At 50.2% G+C, this 19,826-nt stretch overlaps 1 protein-coding gene across 1 annotated transcript; it reads right to left on the reverse strand.

The window, feature by feature from the left end:
- Positions 1–7,442: 7,442 nt before the first annotated feature.
- On the reverse strand, positions 7,443–11,244 carry GDF2 (growth differentiation factor 2). Its single transcript, XM_044236601.1, has 2 exons — positions 10,890–11,244; positions 7,443–8,453 (listed from the first exon to the last, which is right to left on the reverse strand). The coding sequence occupies exons 1-2, from the start codon at positions 11,233–11,235 to the stop codon at positions 7,510–7,512; spliced, it is 1,290 nt and encodes a 429-aa protein (XP_044092536.1). The 5' UTR covers positions 11,236–11,244; the 3' UTR covers positions 7,443–7,509.
- Positions 11,245–19,826: the final 8,582 nt, after the last annotated feature.

Consider the following 19,826-nt stretch of genomic DNA (forward strand, 5'->3'; position numbering starts at 1 on the left):
TGCCTTATTCAGTTAAGTGTCTACCTTCAGCTCAGATCATGATCTTAGGGTCTTGGGATGGAGCCCCGCATTGGGGAGTCTACTTGTCCCTTTCTCGCTGCCTCTCCCCCTGCTCGTGCTCTCTGTATCTCTTGCAAATAAATAAATAAAATCTTAAAAAAAAAAAAAACAACCCTGAGGGACATCTGGGTGTCTCAGTCACTGGTTAAGCATCTACCTTTGGCTCAGGTCATGGTCCCAGGGTCTTGGGATCATGTCCCCCATCAGTCTCCTTGGTGGGTGGGGAGCCTGCTTCTCCTTCTGCCCCTCCCCCGCTCATGCTCTCTCTTCTCTCTCTCAAATAAATAAATCAACAAAATCTTCCAAAAACAAAAACAAAAACAAAAAACCTGAGTAATTTGGAGCATAACCAGAGACTGGCACTCAGGAGTGACCTGAGACTACACAGTCTGCAAAATCTTTCTTTCCAAGCTCAGCAGACAGGCAGATCTCCCGCTGGCTCTCAGTTGTTGCTCCAGTTACTTCTGGAGAAAAATCTGATGCTGCCTATTCTCACCATGAACCAGGTCCAGGAAGAAAGAGAAAGGGAACTAACCACAGTTTGTTACATTATTCTCCTATTGTTGTTCATTTTAGATAGTTTTCTGTTTTTCACTGTGAAGAGCAATGTTCCACAAACATCAAGATTTCTCCATATTTAATATTTTTTAAGGTGTAAACTCAGAGTCGGGATTGCTATGTCAAAGAGTATGAGCATTGTGAGGCTCTTTAACAAAACTTTCTTGTTGTGATCTGAATTCTGCTGATTCATAGTAACAGCCACCTTTCACCGGGGCCTCAGAGAGTGCTAGGCGTGAGGCTAGATGCATTTCTGACCCCGTTCTAGCTCCTGCTCCCTTTCCCCCTCTCTGCACCCCTGCCTTCTCAGATCCTATTTTCTTCTGTCTGGTCCATTCTTTCTTCATGTGCAACTTTGTGTCTTTTCTAGTGGGAACCAACCAGGCTTTCCCAGCTCCTTCCATGTTTTTAGCTCTACCCATTACATGCATTAGCACAGAGCAACCCAGACCAGCCTTAAGGGCACTTTCTCCCCAAAAAAGTGGGGAAAGGAAGAAGACAGTGAACACTTAGGTGATTTGGGGTCCATTTTGGCACTGCAGTTGGCTCAGACAGACCTGCATGAGGAGGCCTAGAGACCCCAGGTTGGGGACTCAGAAACACAGCTATTTCTTGGGTTCCTTCTGCAGATGACCCCTTCAGTGCTTCTCAGGCTGTGTTTCTTCCCAGGTGGGTAGGTGTGTGCCTGCTATTTGCTAGGCTGGTCCTGGCTTCTGCATCTCATTGATGCGAGGTGCTTTCCGGGCAAGGAGTGAGAAGGACTGCGGGTGTGGGTCCAACAGACCAGGCAGCAGGCAGGGCATCACCAGTCATAGGAGGAGACATAGAACATGATCCAAATCATATCTGAGAGTGAGGATCAGTGTCAAAATCAGAGAGGAATAAACATCTCCCGTGGGTCTGTGGTGCATAGTTGCTAGAAGCTGGTGTACAAAGTCCAGAGTTTGCAAAGCAGGAAAGAGGAGGACCAGGGGAGGCACGATGGAGGCACCAGGGTGGTCTGCCCAGATTCTGGAGACCAAGACTGCAATAGGGCTGAGGTTGACAGGCCCCACGTAGAGGTTGGCAAGGCTGGTTCCCCAAGGGAACCAGCATCAGTAGGCATGCCTGGCTGAGTGGCTTCTATCGAGAGCTCTTAGGTATGTACATGGGTGGGAACCAAACCTAGGAAGGTTCAAAATCATTTTGAACAATGTAGACTTGTCCGTATGCATTTTGTCAAGTATGGACATTATAAAAGAGAAGAGGCCATTACCTCTGATCTCTATCATTTTGTAAAAAGGGGGAGATAGTTGAGCTGCATTTGGCTGTTACAAACAATGTTTGTTTGCCCTTAGTTTGTTTACTGGATCCAGACTAGAGAAGGCCCCGGACCCCTCACAGGCCCATGCTGTCCATATGTGCCGTGGCAGAGACCCAGCATCCCCATACAGACAGCTGGCATGTCAGCGCTCTCTGCAGCTACTGGACCCATGAGAAGGAACAAAAGCTTTGCGGGAGGGAGCTACGGAGAGGTCGACTTGGGCCCCCACACGGGTGTATCCTTCCGATGAGCATAGCTGCCCACTAATGCAACGGGCTCCCTGGAGGAGGGCCAGTTATCTGAGTAAGAAGTGTTCTGGGAAGCTGAGGCCCGAGGTATGAGTTTTCTTCTTGATTTGGGAAGGAAAGAATTTCTGGAAGTTTTATTCAGTCTGATCCAATGTAACCCACCTGTGTATGGTGCTGCTGTCTGTCTGTTTTGTGCAGTTTCCAGTCTCCGCACGTTAAGGCAAGTCTGGGAAAATTCAGACCTCTTCATGTCAGGCTACTCCAAACTTTCTTTCTTTCTTTTTTTTTTTTTTTTTAGACTTTATTTATTTTATTTATTTATTTCACAGCGAGAGAGGGAGCACAAGTGGGGGTACTGGGAGAGGGAGAAGCGGGCTTCCTAGTGAGCAGGGACCCCGATGTGGGGCTCAATCCAGGGCCCTGGAATCATGACCTGAACCGAAGGCAGACACTTAACGACTGAGCCACCTAGGCACCCCATGCTCCAAACTTTCTCAGCAACCTCAGCTCCCCCAGGAGCTGCCGTATAGATATGACAGGCTTTGCTCATACACTGGAGAATCCTCTGGGCCTCCTCAGCATGCACGTGGGAGAAGGGGGGAAGGCCGGCCCTTCCACTCAGACCCCATGGCAAGCTCTCAGCAGCAAAGCTCAGACTCCTTGGCACATAGGAATCACGTCGATGTTGAGGCCTGCAGTAGCCTTCAGGGTGTCCCTGGGATTTGGGAAACCAAGATGCTGACTGCATAATGCATTGTGCCAGCTACACCGATGCGTGAGGTCAAATGCTGAATAAAAATATGAGACCCTTGATCAAAAGTAACTATGGATTTCAAGATGGCGACAGCAGATCATGAAACCAGAAGGCCCCATGCTACCACCCAGGACACACCGTGCGCTGTTATGCCTTCTAGAGTGTGAACAGTGTGGATTCCCTGTGGAGAAGAGGCCAACAGGGGCCTCTGCTCATGTGGCTCAGTGCCATCATAGCTACAGGCTGGAGTCCACTGAGGGCAGCACCCACAGGGATGGGTTTGCGCCAGACTCCTCACTACACCGTGGGGAGGAATTGATGTCCAGGACAGAGGGCATAGGTCAGACGAGCTAGATGGAATCCCAGCCTTTGAACATGGGAGAGGAAGGGTTTCTGAGTTCAGAGAGATGTGACCTCCCACACCTGCCTGTATTGGCCCTACCAATTCAGTTGAGCTTGGAAAGAGCAAGCTGCAAGGAAGGACTGACCCAGGGATTCCTGCTTTCTCCCAATTTTGATAGAATTTTGGAAGAAGTAGAAGCCACAGTGTTTCTTTTACCAGTAGGAAGGTCTGTGTTGTGTGAATGGAGGTCTCAGTTCTTGGATTCGCCAAGAAAGATTTACGTGAGGATCCGCACTCCAGTAAGGACAGCCAGAAGGAAAGGAGCACGCACGAAAGAGTTAATTAAGGGCGATACACTCTAGAGGTGGGACAGTGGGCAGGCCCAGAGGTGGTGACTCTCCTGGCTGCAGGGGTCCTTCCTTTTTACGTGATCTGGGTCTTGTGTCATGGACAGACAAGGTGGTCTCTAATAGAGGCTGCTTCTAATCGTTTGCGAAACTTCTCCCACAGGATGGGAGTGGCTGTTTTTGACCCTACGAAGTTTGTACCCAAACTATCATGGCGGCCTTCCCCCATGGTGGGAGAGAGCAAAACTGCAATGCAAATGTATAATAATGAGTCTAGGGGTTACCCTATAGCAGAGGTGGAAGAGAAGAGCGCGTATTTTGCACCCGTGGCTCTTGGTCTGTTGGCTCCAGAGTCCTGGGAGCCACAATGTCAGGATGTTGAGGGGTCTTATTCTTCCCACTGGATTCCCCAAAGGGTTTTCACCACAAAGTGAGGATGTTGTATGTACAGGCATCTAACACATAAACTATCACTGTCCTTGCCTTCAGCTCAGGTCTAACTAGCTGCCTGCTCTGTCACTTCATGACCATGCCAACCGAATGTTAATCAAAGGGAAAAGGGTGTCCTTCTGTACCTTCTCCCCGAATGGATGCCTGGATGACTGGGGAAGCCTACACGAGTGAGGCAAGAGAGGCAGTGACCAAGGAGGGCCAAGCCCACAGGAAGGCAGCACTTGCCCAAAAGAGCACAGGCTTTATCTTTGATTCTTCCTGCTCATGAGACCATGACCTTTACCTTGAAGAAGGTCATCAGGACAGAGGCCAGTGCAACAGAGAGAACGTGGGGTTAGCATCACAACCAGGGTTCAAATCCTGACTCCAGCAGTTCCTGACTCTGGCTCTGAGCAAAGTGTGAAGCCTCCAAAAGCCTCCATCTCTGCTTCATTTGCAAAAGTCTGGATAAAAAGGTCTTTTATCCTGTGGTTGTTGTTTGAGCTACCAAGTGCAAGTTCCCAGCATGGCCCGCTGCACAGGGAACCCCCCCAGACCTCATCCCCGGCTCTTCTTATGATCTATCCACACCACCGCTCAATTCACTGTGTCTCCCTGTGGCTTTCTGTTCGGCAGAACAGGGGACAGCCCGTCAGCCCTACCAAATGGTCACTTTGTTGGGCTTCAGCTTCTTCACGGTAGTGATAATATCATACTCCTCCCCCCACGATATGACAAAAACGAACAGACTTTAGGAAATGTTAGGCATGCAACAATAAAAGCAGACATTAGGCAGAGGGCTAAATAGCCATGTAACAGAGTGTCCAGAGGATGGCGCTGTTGCATTTCATTCTCTGGCTGGGGGTGAAAACCCTTTGGGGAATCCAGTGGGAAGAATAACCCGTGAAAGGGAAGCCAGAAAGCATTTCTTGGGGGCGCTCCTTGGAAGTTCTCTTCCCAGCACATCTGTCCAAGTCAGGCTGCCTTGAGTCACAGCCCATGACAGCCTTCTGAGAGTGACCCAGGCCAGAGGCTCTCAGGCCTTGTCCCCAGCAGATGTTGTGCCATAGATGGCTTAGGATAAGAGGTGAGCAGGTCCCCATGCCCAGCCCATAACAGCCACAAGACAGAAGCATTGTAGTGCTCCTCAGAGTAGGAATATCAGAGCCGAGGCATCAGGAGAGGGGCCAGAGGGGGTGCCACTAGAGTTGGGTCTGCACAGATGGTGACTTGGGCTGTGCAGCTGGGAGTGGGATGACCAGGGAAGTTGCCCCCGAGACTGAGGGTGTGGCCCTGAGGAAAAGTGGCTGGAGCTGGGTGTTGAGCAGGGACATAGTAGGAGCTGATGCTGGAATAGTGGGGCATGTCGCAGGGCAGGGGAAGACTCATGGCCCAGACCTCCCTCCCCTGGCATGGGGGAGATCAGGGAAAACACGGGGCTAACTGTTGCCCACTTGCAAATGTCTACTCTCTCACAGAACCACATACATGCCCTTATATGGACATTTCCACTCTCCCAGCCTACAGAGACACTGTCCCCATGAGTCCGCCCACGGCTATGGCAACACTTTCTCCCTGCCCCCCAGAGAAAGAAGGGCCTATGGGGAGGGGTGGGCAGGGGACAGCATGGAGGGACCATCCTGCCCAGGTCTCACATTCAGGAAAGTCCACAGTTTAGATGTTTGATTTTATTTCAAAGTGAAACTTTGATGCAGGCACAGAAGTACACCACCAGGACTAAAAGACATTCCTCGTCCTTCTTTATGATTCAGCAACACTGTCGTACCAGGAATTAGTATTTTCTGCAATTCCAGTAATTAATTATATTTAAATTAATTAATTTGTATTAACTATGTTAAAGCTCTTCATTGGTTCCACGTAAACATTTAACACAAACTTTTTTTTTTTTTTTAAATACACTGGGAGCTTCAACCAGTGGGAAAGGCCTGGGTCTCTTCAGGCCTTTTATAGGCTTTGCTCTGGCCAGTGACCAGAAAGGCCATGGACTGGAATCTTCACCACTTCTAGACTCTTCTTCACTCCACCCCATTCCATGCGTGACCTCTAGAGTCAGAGGAGAGAATGGAACTCAGAGGAAATGAAAACTCTGTCTTTTTTCAGGATCAGTGGGTGCTGAGTCCAGTCCAGGGGTCCAAGGTCAGGACACACAGCTCAAGAAAGCCAGCAGGTGCAGGCAGAGCTGGCCATGGCTAATAAGGACCTGAGTTCTCCAATGGCTGGGAGCCCTCACCTAGGAAGGCTGGATGTCATTACTTGAGCACCTGTCACCAAGAAGTAAAAATAGGGACATCGCAAATACCAAAGCAAGAACACATTTATTCCAGCAAATTCAAATCCAGGTTCGGTCTCCCACAGAGTCCTGGTGGGAGGGAAGCCCACAGTTGTGTTATGCTGGTGAGCCAGTTATGCTGAGTAAATTAACAGCAGCCACGTGAGCTGTAGGCTGCCCTGTCCCTCAGGGTAGATCATACCTGCTCCTTCCAAACCATCTCAAGGTTCGAAGCCACAGGCAGCTGGTGGTCACATGTGAGATGCTGGTGGGAAAGGGCCCATGTCCCTCCAACCCCAGTGCATACTGCAACCCAAGGGCTCTGGCACGTACTCTCTCCATCCTGTAGTTGGTTTGGGGAGTGTTCCTCAGTGGCTTGAGGGTCATCTTAAAAATCATTGCGCCATTGAAACAGCATAGGCACCAAGCAGTTGGAATGGGCCCTGGGACCTCCAAACAGCCCAGTCATACTGGTGGTACTGGCCAGGGCTGAATCCAGCTTGCCCCACGCTCCCTGCCTCCCAGAATCTAATTATTCTTTCGCTGCAAGGTGACCCGATAAACTTGGATGGGTATTTGCGAAGCCCCAGGGCTTTGGTGGTGGACAGACCTATGCAGACCTGCGGGTTGAAATCACGGCATCGACCGGTGTTACTTCAACTTCCTGCATTTTGGCTCCTGCATGTGTAAACTGGGACTCATAACACCCATCTCACGGAGTTCTGGGAATCCGTAAAATGATGGTGTCGAGCACATGCTGTCCCTGTCCCCTTCACCCCCTGGGGTTATTGGAATGTGTCCCAACCTTCTCGCCTCCTTTAATCCCTGTAAATCTCTATACCTCAACTGTTTATACTCCCCTGCCTCATTTGTGCTATTTTCTGCTGACTCCGGGTTATTTTTCTCTTGTCCTCTTTCCATTGTCACCTCTTGCCCCCCAACAATCCTCCTAGGCTTTCCTCTTCTCCCCAATCCCCACTCTTCATCCCTGGCCATTGCCTTCCCCTGCGGTTAGACCCAGTGGTGTATGCTTGGTGTGGGCTGGCATTTACCTTCAGGACATGGCAGCTCCCTTTCCTCCCTCAGGCTGCCATGCAGGCTGACTTAGTCCCCATGATGCCCAGAGGGACACAGGAGCCCTCCACCCTGCTTCACCCTCTCCCTCAGGCCAGCACTACCTGCACCCACACTCTGCCACGCTCATTCCTTCGTAATGGTATTTGAGGGTGGGGACTCCCATGTCATCCTTGTAGAGGATGGAGATGGGGCTCAGTTTGGTGGGCACGCAGCAGGCCTTGCCCACCTTCTTGGGGAACTTGAGATGCACCAGGGTCTGCACAATGGCATGCTTTGTCGGTGTGACGTCATCGGCTAGGGGGAAGAAGCAGCCACCTTTACATTCGTAAGCATCATACTCCTTGGGTGCAATGATCCAGCTGTCCCAGCCAATGTCCTCGAAGTTCACGCGTAGGGAGGTCTTCTGACAGTGGTTGTTGGCACCGGCACTCCTCTTCCGTCTGGCTAAAGAGGACGCTGCGGCTGTGTGAGCTTCCCCGTCCTCCTCATCCCTGTGGTCACCTGCCTCTGCCAGACCATTCTTGGACACTTTCTTGAACATACTGTCCTGTTCATGGCCAATCATCTCCCTGAGCTCCAGCCTGGTCTCCTTGGTCCCATTGCTGCGGTCATTGGAGAAGACAACAAAGAAGGGCAGGTTTTTGGAGCCTGGGGGGACACTGATATCCAGCTTGTCACAGCCCTTCCTGTGACTCTCCACAGTCACTTCCAGTTTATTTTTGCTCTTGGTAGAGTCTGCTCTGACCCACCGCTTCACAGCACTGGAGACCTCAAAGGTCTCCCAACCCTCATCCAAAATGTCCTGGGACACAAGGAATGTCTTGGTGTCTGCAGAAGCTTCCCAAGCATCTACTCCATCCAGAACATCATAAATAGCCATGTTGCCTCTCAGCTCATGAGAAGTGTCTGCATAACTTTGACAGGAGACATAGAGTCGGAGCTCGGCCCTGGTGATCTGCTCATGCCTAGGAATGGAGATATTGAAGAGCAAGATATGCTTCTGGAAGGGGAAGTCTTCTGTGGCTGTGATAGAGACAGCATCTGAAAGGCAAGTACACAGGGATGGTCATCTTCCATGACATCAAAACTGAGACTCATGACTTAGGTCAGAGGGCATCAAGGACGACTCTGACTGACTCTGTCAAGTCTTCATTTGGTTTCACTCAAGCCCTTAATGTAGAAGAGAATTTCAAAAGGTACATGTGGGACCCTCCAAAGCAAAACAGAGACAAGAGAAACCTTGCATTGGAGTGGTCAGATCCAATTTTCTAGTAAGCATCTACTCTGCCCAGCATTGCACTGGGCACTTTGCATTCTATACTGCCCTATACTTTGCATTCTATACTCTTCACAGTGGGCCTGGGAGGATCTAATTAGTATTCCACTTTCACAGATGTGGAGACTGGATTTAGGCTGTTTAACTGCCAAGTGCACACATCCTGTAAAGCTCTTCACGTAAAAAAAAAAAAGTCAAATAAATGACATAGCAAAGCATATTGTCAGCCTCAGAGGGCAAATCCCGAGTGTGCGATATTCAAGCAGATACCCTGGGAGGGGATGGTGAATTTCCAACATTAAGACAATGTGAAAAATCTCAGTAACTTAATGGCATAGAAACAGAATTGTTATTCTGAGCAAAGCAAAAGTGGATTTTTTTTTTTAACGTTTGACGAGAATAAAGAAAGAAAACAGATCAGTCTCAATTGCTTTGTCATGTTAGGTAAAAATGAGGTTTAGCTTTGAGCTCTACAATTGTCTCAGTTTCCAACTTCTCCTGGCTGGCACACAGTCGTCAGGACATCTCTATTGTGCCATGGCTCGGTCACCAATATGAAGTCATGACACGAGGGGAGTCTGTGTGGTGCCATGAAATCCAGCAGTGTCTGACAGACTGCCTTGCTAATCTGGACTCAACCCCTTCCTAGGCTTATGACCTTGGAGAAGTCCTGAGTCTCTCTGTGCCTCAGTCTCCTCATCTGTAGCATGGGGCTCATCCTAATGGTCTTTCAGGGTTGGTGTGAGACTTCCACAAGATGGCACACAGAACTTACTGTCACTTTCCCTGGCTCATAGCAGATGCTCAGTCAATATTTCTGTGTCCTTCCCAGGCCCTCCTCCCCAAAATGCATGTCCCCCTCAAAGCACATGGCCCCTCACCCAGTCTTGATGTGCCTGACATTCTGGCCCCTGCAGAACTTTTGTGAATAGTGAATGGTGTGTATGAGCATTAATGGCCTACTGTGCTCTTACTGTGCCATGCTTTGAAATCACTATGGGACCGTATCACACATCTAGAAAACAAACAGCCTCTCTACCTGAGCTTCCCTTGGACCGTCCATGGAGGGAAGCCTAACTGGCCTTCACAGGAGTGCTGGCCATAAGCACAGCTGGGACTGAGTCAGAAAACTTGTTTTGGGTACATGGAAAATGCTGGACAGGGGAGGGGCTGATCATCGAGATGGTGCCAAACGCTGGACTCCGAGACTATGGGATTTGGTGATTAGGTCCAGCCAATGAAACTCAGCCTTTTCCTAAAGCACAGGCAACAGACATGCCCCAGGGGCATGGTGAGATACTGGCAGCGGCTTGGTGATCTGCGTGTTGTAGCATCCTTCAGATAGGACGTATGCTCTGCAGGCTGGGCAGGGGTGACCTGCCATGGCACTGAGCCAGGCCTTTTAGGGGTTTGCAGGCGTCAAACCTGGGAAGAGAAAGGTCCCATGTGCATGGGTGTTCAGAGACAGCGGCAGCAGGAAAAACCTAAGATTTGTAGGCACATGGGATCTGTGTCAGAATCCAGCTGCCGGACCACTACGTGACTTGGGCAAGTTCCCCCAGCATCTGCAAGCCTAGGCTTCCATGCTCACAAATTCATTTCACTTACGTTGGGTGTATTAGTGGGGGCAGGGTGAAACAAGGGTTTGTTACCTTCCAGCCCTTTCAAATCAGGTAAATCATTTTCTATTTAGAAAATAAGTTGTCCTCTCAAAAAAATTTATTGGACTTGTAAATACCTTTTGGTGGGAGAGAAGCAGACATCCTTTCAAAGCTAAAAAAATACACCCATCGGTTGAAGGCTAAATAGGTTGTCTGTTTCAAAGCAGGGAAGGGGAAGAAGAGAAGGAAGGGATGGAAGAAAGGGAGCTGGCATTCCCGTAGGCACCGAATGTGTAAAATTGGCCCTGGGCCCAGAAAAGGAGAACCATCTACAGCAGAGCTGTCCAGTAGAACTTGGTGCCAGGATGGAAATGTACTATACTCTGCCCTATACTATAAGGTATCCATTAACTACACATGACCATGGAGCGACAGATCCCAAACCAGTGAACTAAGTTATTAATTTTATCTCATTTTAATTCATTTAAATTTAAAACTTAAAGAGCATCCTATGTCCAGTGGCTGCAGGACCGGGCAGTGCAGCCCTGATCCCTGCGTCCCCCCCAACCAGGGGGAGGGCCCCGGAGGAGCCGACTCTACCTTCCACACTGAAGCTGCGCACGATGTTGGACGCGGGGGTGGTGGACTTGTCGGTGGTGTATCTGTTGTACAGGTCGATCATGTACTGGGGTGGTTCCGCTCGGGTTCTGTCCTGGGAAGGGATGCCGCTGAGGTTGAGGCTGCGCAGGAAGTCCACCTTCATGTTCTCCAGAAACATCCTCAGGTCGAAGGCGCCCCCCTCCCGCTCCTCTCCAGGCCCCGGGAGCAAGCGGTGGACATCTCCCCCGGCTGACGCCCTTCCCCGGCTCTCCAGGGGCTTCCCGGGCGCGCAGCCCGCCAACAGGGAGAGCACAGGCAGGGCCACCCAGAGCGCCCCACAGCACATCTTGGGACGGCGCTGTCGCCCTGAACGGGAAACTGCGGGCGGTGGCCGCGGGTGTGTTAGCGGGCGCAGGGAGAGGCCCGGAAGGAGCGGGCCGGCATTTTCCTGCCCACGGCTCAGCACCGAGCCCCAGGGCCAATTCACAGGCTCTCACCCGCAGTTCCCCAGAGTGGCCTCCGCTTGCTCTTATCTGGCCCTCGATGCCGTGCTCCCACCTCTTATCTAAGGGAGCTCTCTGTTAATGAAGGCTCTATAAACATCTGACAAACACGCAGGGCTTGTGGGAAGGACACGGCCTGCTGCAGAGAGCCCAAATTTCTCCGTGGGGTTATCACCCCCTAATTAGGATCCTTTCTCATTTCCTTGCCAGCTCTGGTCCGAAGAATCTTGAGACAGGGTGACACATGCTCCATCTCCTGGGCCACACAGAGAATCCAGGAAACAGGACCAGAAAGTCCTCCAAATACAGAACGGATCCAAAACTCTCAGAAGACCTTGGTAGGGTCGATGCCAGGCAGGGTCTCCCTGGGTGAACAGGAGGCCTGCTCCCTGGGGAGCACACTGGTTTGCCTGAGTGTGTGGTTGGAGAGCACCCTGCATGCTTTCTCATCTGTCGAGGGAGTCCTGAACCTAGGGATCATGGAGGAATGCAGCACCAGGTGAGGGAGGCTTTGGAGTCCCCAAGAGGAGGACTCAAATCCTGGCTCCCTTACTGACTTCCCACAAGTGTCACTTGACCTCCCTGAGCCTCAGGTTTAGAAAAGACATGTGAGAGATCAAAGATGATCACATACAAAACTTCACGGCAGTGTCTGCAAGCTCAGGTCAGCCGGTGGGCACATTCTGGCTGCCACTTCCCTGCACCTCCCCAGCCTGCTCTCCAGAGGACACCATACCCATCCCGACACTGGCTGCCCAGCCCTCAGAAGAGCTCTGTCCCTGGCTTGGGGCTGGGGACGGTCCTTGCTTGTGTCAGCTGGGTGATTGCTTGGGCCACACTTGTCAGCCAGGAGAAGCAAGCAGTCTGGGGAAAGGAAGGAAAGAGAACAGGGAAATCCTGAGGACAGCACGTGCCCAGGAACTGTCCCGCTGGCCCCAGGAGGCCAACAAGCTGCAGCCCAGTAGGGGTCTGTGAGGTCCTGGGGTCTGCGTTATGGTAAAACCATCATGCCCATGAGTAGACCGTCCATTCCCATTATGTGTGGGTTTGACTAAGCTAAAAAAAAAAAAAAAAAAAAAAATAGGAGTAGTTGCACATCTCAGGGGTCTGCTCAGAGGGGGATTTGAACATGAAGTCTTTCTGTGCTGGCAGGCCTCCCAGGGAGAGGGAGCACTGAGCTGAGCAGCTTCAGGAAGTTGGAGGAGGGGCAACGCTGGCCAGCAGGCGGAGGTCAAGGATCCCAGTGTGTGCCCAGCATTCTTTCCACCCTTAGTGGGGGCAGGGTGAAACCAGGGGCCTCAGACTTCCCGGGCCTGGCCAGAACTTGCTGTCCCCATCCTTTGGGGACACTGTCAAGGGAGGGTAGACGGGAAAGGGTGCAGCTTCAGAAGTGCTGCTTGGAGAGGGGGCAGGAAGCACACTGGGCCTTGAGCCAGCTCAGTGCAAGAATTCGCTAGGGCAGGGAAAGGAGGAAGGGGTGCAGAGCCTAGAAATGGAGCTGCAGTATGCAACAAGGAGGGTCTGGGAGGAGCTGGAGAGCCAGGCAGGCATACCTTATGGTGCTCCAGTTCCTGGGGGCAGCCCAGAAAAAGGCCACATTCAAGAGGCAGAGCCAAGGGACACATGGGAGTGGCCTGAATGTGGTCAGGGAAGCATAAGGGTCTGCTACCTGATGTTTTCTTAAAAACATGGTAGATCTTATTTTCTGGTTGTAACAGTAGTATATAGTGCAGATGATTTGGGAAATGCAAAACATTGTGAAGAAGGAAATAAAAATAACCTACAGTCTCACTCACCAGTGATGCCCATAGTTAATATTTTGAAATCCAGTATATGAGCTCCACAATCCCCAATTTACAACCCTTTGGGCCAGGAGTGTTTTGAGATTCAGAAATGTTCAGATCTGGGAAATTTGGTATGGCATAAAAACTGTAATATTCCCAATGGGGGTGGGGTCAGTACCTTATAATCAAGTACATTAGCATTTCTGCAGTGAAACAAATAAAAACACACATACCCATTCAGATCAGATTTCGCCACAAAAGGAGTCAAAAGGAACTTCAGGTTTTCTGATAGTTTTGGGTTTGGGATCTCAAATAAAGGACTGTGGACCTGTTTACATGTGGGGTCACCACATCTGGCCATGGAGGCTGCTCAGGAGCCCTGCCTGTAATGTGGGTGATGCTCCCAGAGCTGTGTACTTCTGGAATTATCTGCCCAGTGAGCTCAGGGTATCACTACGTCCATGGGTCCTTCCTTTACTGTTTTCAACTAATGACATCAGGCCTCTTGATCCATATCACCAGGAAGTCTGATCCATTTCTTACACTGTGCAAATGCCCTACAGGTTTGTTTAGCCCAAAGAGGTAGAGGTGGGATGGTATCAGTCCAGCATCCTGGTGCTAGAAGTGGCGAGGGAGAAAGGGGTTCCAGCAGGTCCCACCTGCTGTCATTTTCCATTGAAAATGGAAAACACCTAGTTTTGCTGCTGGAGATGGGTCCCACATACCTAACAGCGGCTTGAGCACAGGTGCTGGGATGCCCTGACTGGTTCAGGTTTCTTCCCAGGTCTCCATAATGTCCCCCCTTTGGGTACTGAGATATCTGGTTTCTTATGCACACGCCCAGGCTTACCCTTCTTCAAAGGCAGTTATCTGGACCAAGAGAAGAAGCCATCTATGGCCATATTGTGATCCCATTCTGCCCTCTCTCACAAACCTCTAGGTTCTTGTGGGGAGCCTGCGCTACTAGCTCAGACTCCCAGTCTCCTCAAGGTGGTGTGATTTCAGAGACCCTATTAGGAGGGGGGGGTGGGAACAGAGTTCTAGGTTCGCAGGATGAAAGGATTCTGCAGAGGGATGGCAGTGATGGTTACAGAACAATGTCAGTGTACCCAATGCCACTGAGCTGCCGATGGTAAATTTTATGATATGTATATTTTACCACAATTAAAAAAAGAATTTTTAAAAAGTATATCATTTAGAGTTCTTTTTGTGGTAGACTGCAGAAAAGCAGAATCCAAACAGTTGTAAGCAAAGTGGATTACAGCTAACTAACGAAAGTTGCGAAGTCCAGGGAAGGTTTGGCTGTAGCCCAGCCTTGTCCAGAGTACAGGCCAAGTTGTAGTGGTGTTTTCTTCACGCCCAAAGCGGCCTTCCACTGCGTGGTCTTCACCCTCTGCCTCCCTGTTTTAGCGAGATGGCTGCAGCAGGTCCACACTGCATCCAGTGCGCCCTGGGGTGGGGGTGGAGTGAGGGCAAAAGTCTCTTGTCTAGGAAGTCCCCATTAGTCTCAGTGTCCTGTTTGGGTCATCTGTCCATGCCCTAGCCAATCACAGTGAACGAGGGGAATGCAATGTGCTGATTGGCTTAGATGGGGGTGATGCTGCTGAGGTCGAGGAATGAGAATCGGATTGGGATAATCCCTGAGAGACTTGTAGATCTGGTCCCAGGAGGAAGCCACTACTAAAAGATGGTAAGATGGTGTCAGTGTCTTCGCATGCCATGAAAAATTTCCATATACTTCACTTTTAGTGACTGAATAATATCCAACAGTGTGGACCTATCCTAATATATCCAACATTCTCCAGCCATAGGACAATTGGGGTATTTCTTAAAGATAATGTTGCAAGGCACATTGTTATAGGCTAAATTTTATATTACTTTCTGGAGACAGTTCATCATAAGAGGGATGTCCAAGTCAAGGTGTATGCAAACAACTTCAAAGCTCTTGGTAAACATCGCAAGTTGCTTTCCAGAAATGTTCCTTTACTAGTAACTTCCATTAGCAGAGCCTAAGGACCCGTCTTACCACCCCTCAGAGGTAGCTCTTTCTAGTCTTTAGTAATTTGATGAAAAAATGTGTTAACTTGCCTTGCTAGCTAACAGGACCCTATTTTCTCTATGTTTTGATAAGCCACTCCACAGGGTCTGGACTTAACTTTCTAGAAGGTACAGCGGTAGCTGCCCCGTACCCACACTGGTCCAGGGCTATGCTCAGGAATCTTGTTTGGTTCCATGTTGTGTGTCCAGGGAGAGGACCGGAGTGATCCACAGAGGCCTGCATGCTCCTAAGGAACACTGAGTGCCATGAGTACAGAGCCTGACACACGGTAAACATTCATCAAGTACTTGTTCTTGCTCTTGTCTGTACAATGTCCAATCTTTCCGTCCCCGTTTTGGTTACCCCTGGAGCGGCTCTGCCCTTCCCTTCCTCAAAGCCCCTGCCTTAGCTGTGCTTTCAGTTTAGAATGCCTCATACTCTTCCTCACTGCCCTTCACCTGGGCCAGTACCCCCTGCCTTTTAGTGCCTGCTTAGGACTGTCCTCCACTGCTTAGCCTCTGTGTTCTGAGTGACAGTACTCAGACATCTGGATTCATCTGACAACCACTGCGACGGACCCTAGGACCACTTTCTGCTGTTGGCTTGAGGTGGCACATCCTTCCAGCAATTTGACATGGCCAGAGTGTTCATGGTGGATCGGACACCTCCTCTGGGCAGACCTCCATGCTTGTCTCTGCACATGTCCTTGAACACTTCTGGGTACTCCTGGCCCTGTGTAGGTCAGTCTGGCTCTGCCCTGGTGGATGCTGACAAAGCCTTGTCCCCCTGTCTGTCCTTGATGCCCAGACAGACAGTTTGGCATTACTATGCTATGGTGGTATTTAACCAAAGCCCGTGTATTACCATCCCTCCCAGGACTTGTGAATTACAGAAATAGAGTCAGCACATGCAATTGCTATGGGAGAAGTATAGTTTAATGAATAAGAGAGGCATATGTGACTCAGCTATTTATTTCAAGGACCGTTGAAGTTCATCTCTCTAACAAACAGACTTCAGCCTTCATTTATGGAGGTGGGACAAGATCTGCCTGTATTTCTGTGACACAGCTGCCTCCAAGGGGTCAGGAACCCCTCTGTCCCAGAAAGTATGCCATGAAGACACCTCTCTCTGTGAGCTTCTCAAACTCTACACTTACCCACACACTATCCAGCAAATGAAAACTGGACCCACCCTGAGGCTGTGAGGAGAGAGAATGAGTCGGGTTGAGCAGAGCCTATGCCTCTTCCCAGCTCTGGGCCTAGCCTCTGTGAGACCCTGCTTGCATCTGGCACATGGTACGTACTCAACCAATGTGAACAGCCTATCTCAGGACCGTGCTCAGCTGGTCATTGCATTGTTTTGGAAGAGTGGTTCTTGAAGTGTGGTTCCTGGACCTCCAACAGCAGCACCTGAAAACTGGTTAGAAATGTAAAATGTAGAAATGTAAAATCTTGCCTTGGATTGGCAACTCTAGAGGTAGGGCCCAGCAACCTAGTCAAGCCTCCATCTGATTTTGATGCACATTCAAATCTACACATTGGGTTTGATAAAAGAGGAAATCCAAGAGATAAAGCATGTCAATATTGCCTACTATGGGATTGGGCACACAGTAGCAGCTAAATAATTGAACAAACAGGTGCATTCCTCTGATCATCCCTACTCATACAGACAGGATTGCTGGCACAGACTGAGGGATTTAGGGTGGGATTAGAATGGAGAGGGAAGAAAAATATTGCAAAGCTGGAACGAGCATCATTCTCTCCGAGAGTAGAAAAGAGGACAGAATAAAAATCTCAGGGACATCAGTTTATCAGTGAAGGATTTTATGTTTCCAGCTTTTGGTAGAAGGAAATAACCTTGACGAGATAGGGCTGGCAAGCTGGTCCTGCCCTGCTGGTCTTTCCCCCAGAGTCCTGCCCCGCCCCTAAATGCAGTTTGCACAATGCACAATGCACTATGCCCCAGCCAATCCAGCTCTTCCATCCTGGTGGAATCAACTCCATTCCTCTCCCTTGGGATCCCCCTCCTCAGACCTTCCCACCCTTACCCTAGACTTCTGCAGACTCTTCCAGTCTGGCCCTGCATGTGTCCTGGCCACAGAAGCATTAGTGATAGGCCACAGCACATGTGGCATTTTATAAGTGACTGAGACATACAGAGGCAACTGCTGGTGCTAAACCAAGGCTAAACACTCAGTGACACCTGGACTCAGTTTCCCCATTTGTTACGAAAAAAGGTTACATCAGAAGTTTTCCAAAGTCTCCCCACCCAACCCTGGCTGCCTTAAAGTTTCTACCTTTCAGTTGTACTGTCTTTACCTGTCACATGAATTAATCTATGAGGCCCCATCCTTTCAGAGGATATAAACCTTCAGGAACAGGGCTCAGTGGCAGGCCACCACACTGCTCCCTCCAAGCTGACACCGATGAAGATGCATGACCTCAGGGATCCATGCACATCTAGGTTGAGTGCTGGAGCCTTTTACTTTTGTGACAATGTGATGCTGATATTTGGCTTTTAAGAGGAAGATAAAACTGTTTCATACAAACATTTCTTTCTAAACTTTGCTTTACTGTAAGGTCATTCAGTGCCATTGGGAAAACCCTAATCAGCTTGGGGTGGGGGGGCGGATCACTCTCTGGGAAGCTGGAAAGCAGCACCAGCCACAGAGGCCTTAAATCAGGCAGCCTTGGGTGTGAAAGCCTACATTGTCCAAGGTCTAGTTAAGATGGAGTTGGTGGCCATATGATTTATCTGTCCTGAGACTGTTTTTCTGTCCCACCAATTAGGAAGTTAAGTTGCTGTGAACCTACAAGACGCTGTATCTGAACTGTGTGGTCTTTATAAAGGTTAGCAGCTACCGAAGACACCAGTTCCTTCCAGCACACTCCAAAGTCATCACCGCTGGGGAACATCCATCCTGGCACAAACATAGAGCCCCTGCATGGCTGGACACAGGAGTGATCCTCCCAGCCTGCCCCCCAGCCTTGCAAACTGGACATGAAGGCATACAGAAGCTGTAGGGCCTTGGAGTGACCCAGATCTCCCAGGAACTGTGAAGGCCAGAAAGCATAAGACAGAACTCTTACAGGACACCCCAGCTTCATCATGAAATGGAAGGGGAGCAGTGTATGAGAAAAAACTGAGGGGCACAAGGAATAAACAAGAATCTATATTGAGAAGAAGGGCCTTGGGACCCTTATTAAGTTGCAATATTTTTAGTCATTTTGCTAATAATGTATATCCTGTTCTGTTCCAAAAAGGATTAGATGTGGCGAGCCAGACGCTCCGTGTGCAGATCAGCTTGAGACAGCCCAGCACCCAGGGCACGGGTCCTGTAGGCCCAGTGCAGTCCCTGCAGGAATCAGGCAGCGTGTGTGCTAAGGACCACCTGATCTCTGCCTGCAGGGCGGGGAGTGGGGGTTTGCTTCGTGTCCAGGGCTGCTGTCCCCACACGGCCAGTTGGAGTGCTTCAGAGGAGACCCTAGGCAGACTCTGCTGGGCTCTGCTGGGGGACCCACAACCCCCTCCCTCCCCCACCTACCTGTTTCTGGGCGCTCCTTCCAGGGTCTGCTGCTCTGCCCTCAGCTGCAGCCGCCACAGCCTTCTTCAGAGGCCACATGGGCTTCTAGAGCTACCACGAAGAGGGCCAGAGAGCTGGAAGCTTCCGTCTCCCCACTGGGCGCCATCCAGAGAAGAGGTCTGAATGTCCAGCTCCCTTGCTTCAAGGCTGGGTGAACCCTAAGTTATAATTAAGTTCCAGAGCTTCCCACAAGAGCCAGGATCTTGGATGCTTGGCTTCTTGGCCTCCTGACCAGCTTCCCCCGATCCTTGCCTGTTTCTCTTGGGAGCATTTCCTCATCTATCCCTTGCCCAGACATGCTCAGCTCAGGAGCCTGACTTAAGATAGATTCTTTTCTGCTCCTAAGTGTCCCCTCAGGGCACTGCTCATGGCTTCTCAGATTCCTCCGAGTAACACTTGGGGCTGCATCACCGCCTCAGGTCCCACCTGAAGGGCTATTATACACCTGCCCCAAGTCAGACCCAGATTCTCCTTCAGAAATGCTGGTCAGTCAGCTTTGGGCACTAGAGTTGATGTCTGCTTGGGGTGATGTCAGCTCGGGGGTAAGAAAACCATTTATGGGAAGCTGTTTTGGGATGGGGCTACTGATGGGGAAGTAGAAGCCCCTGGACCTTAGGAGATACTCCTGACTGCTTCCGATTAAATCTCTTGCTTGAACTACCCCAAGTAAGAATTCTCTATACAGGACACCTCAAATATTTCTTTAAATGTCTTAGACATCTTTCCTTTGCTCAGGGTCCCCTCTGAAACTAAGGAGGTGAGGAAGTTCTGTGGGGCCACTGTGCCTCTCTGGGGCCCTGTCCTGCCTAGATTAGTCCAGGATGGCATCTGTGCAGCAAAGTGGGCGGGAAGGATGCTGGAAGGCATGGGGCAGCTGGTTTCCAGAGCTTAGGATAGAGACAAGAAGGTATAGAGAGGCCTAGGGTGTCTCTGCTCCTAACCAAGGCCCGGGGGCCACCAAGATGACATATTTGTAGGTGGGGATCTATCCATATTCTAAAATGGGTGACATTCAGTTTTTCAAGATAC

This window comes from Neovison vison, chromosome 2 (genome assembly GCF_020171115.1).
Source record: "Neovison vison isolate M4711 chromosome 2, ASM_NN_V1, whole genome shotgun sequence".
Lineage (NCBI taxonomy): Eukaryota > Metazoa > Chordata > Mammalia > Carnivora > Mustelidae > Neogale > Neogale vison.

What these genes read in the sequence shown, in the direction of transcription:
- GDF2 (XM_044236601.1), bottom strand. Translation starts at nt 11,235, where the DNA reads ATGTGCTGTGGGGCGCTCTGGGTGGCCCTGCCTGTGCTCTCCCTGTTG. An exon ending in GCGCAGCTTCAGTGTGGAAG is followed by an intron (nt 8,454 to 10,889) that starts GTAGAGTCGGCT and finishes CTTGCCTTTCAG; the next exon opens with ATGCTGTCTCTATCACAGCC.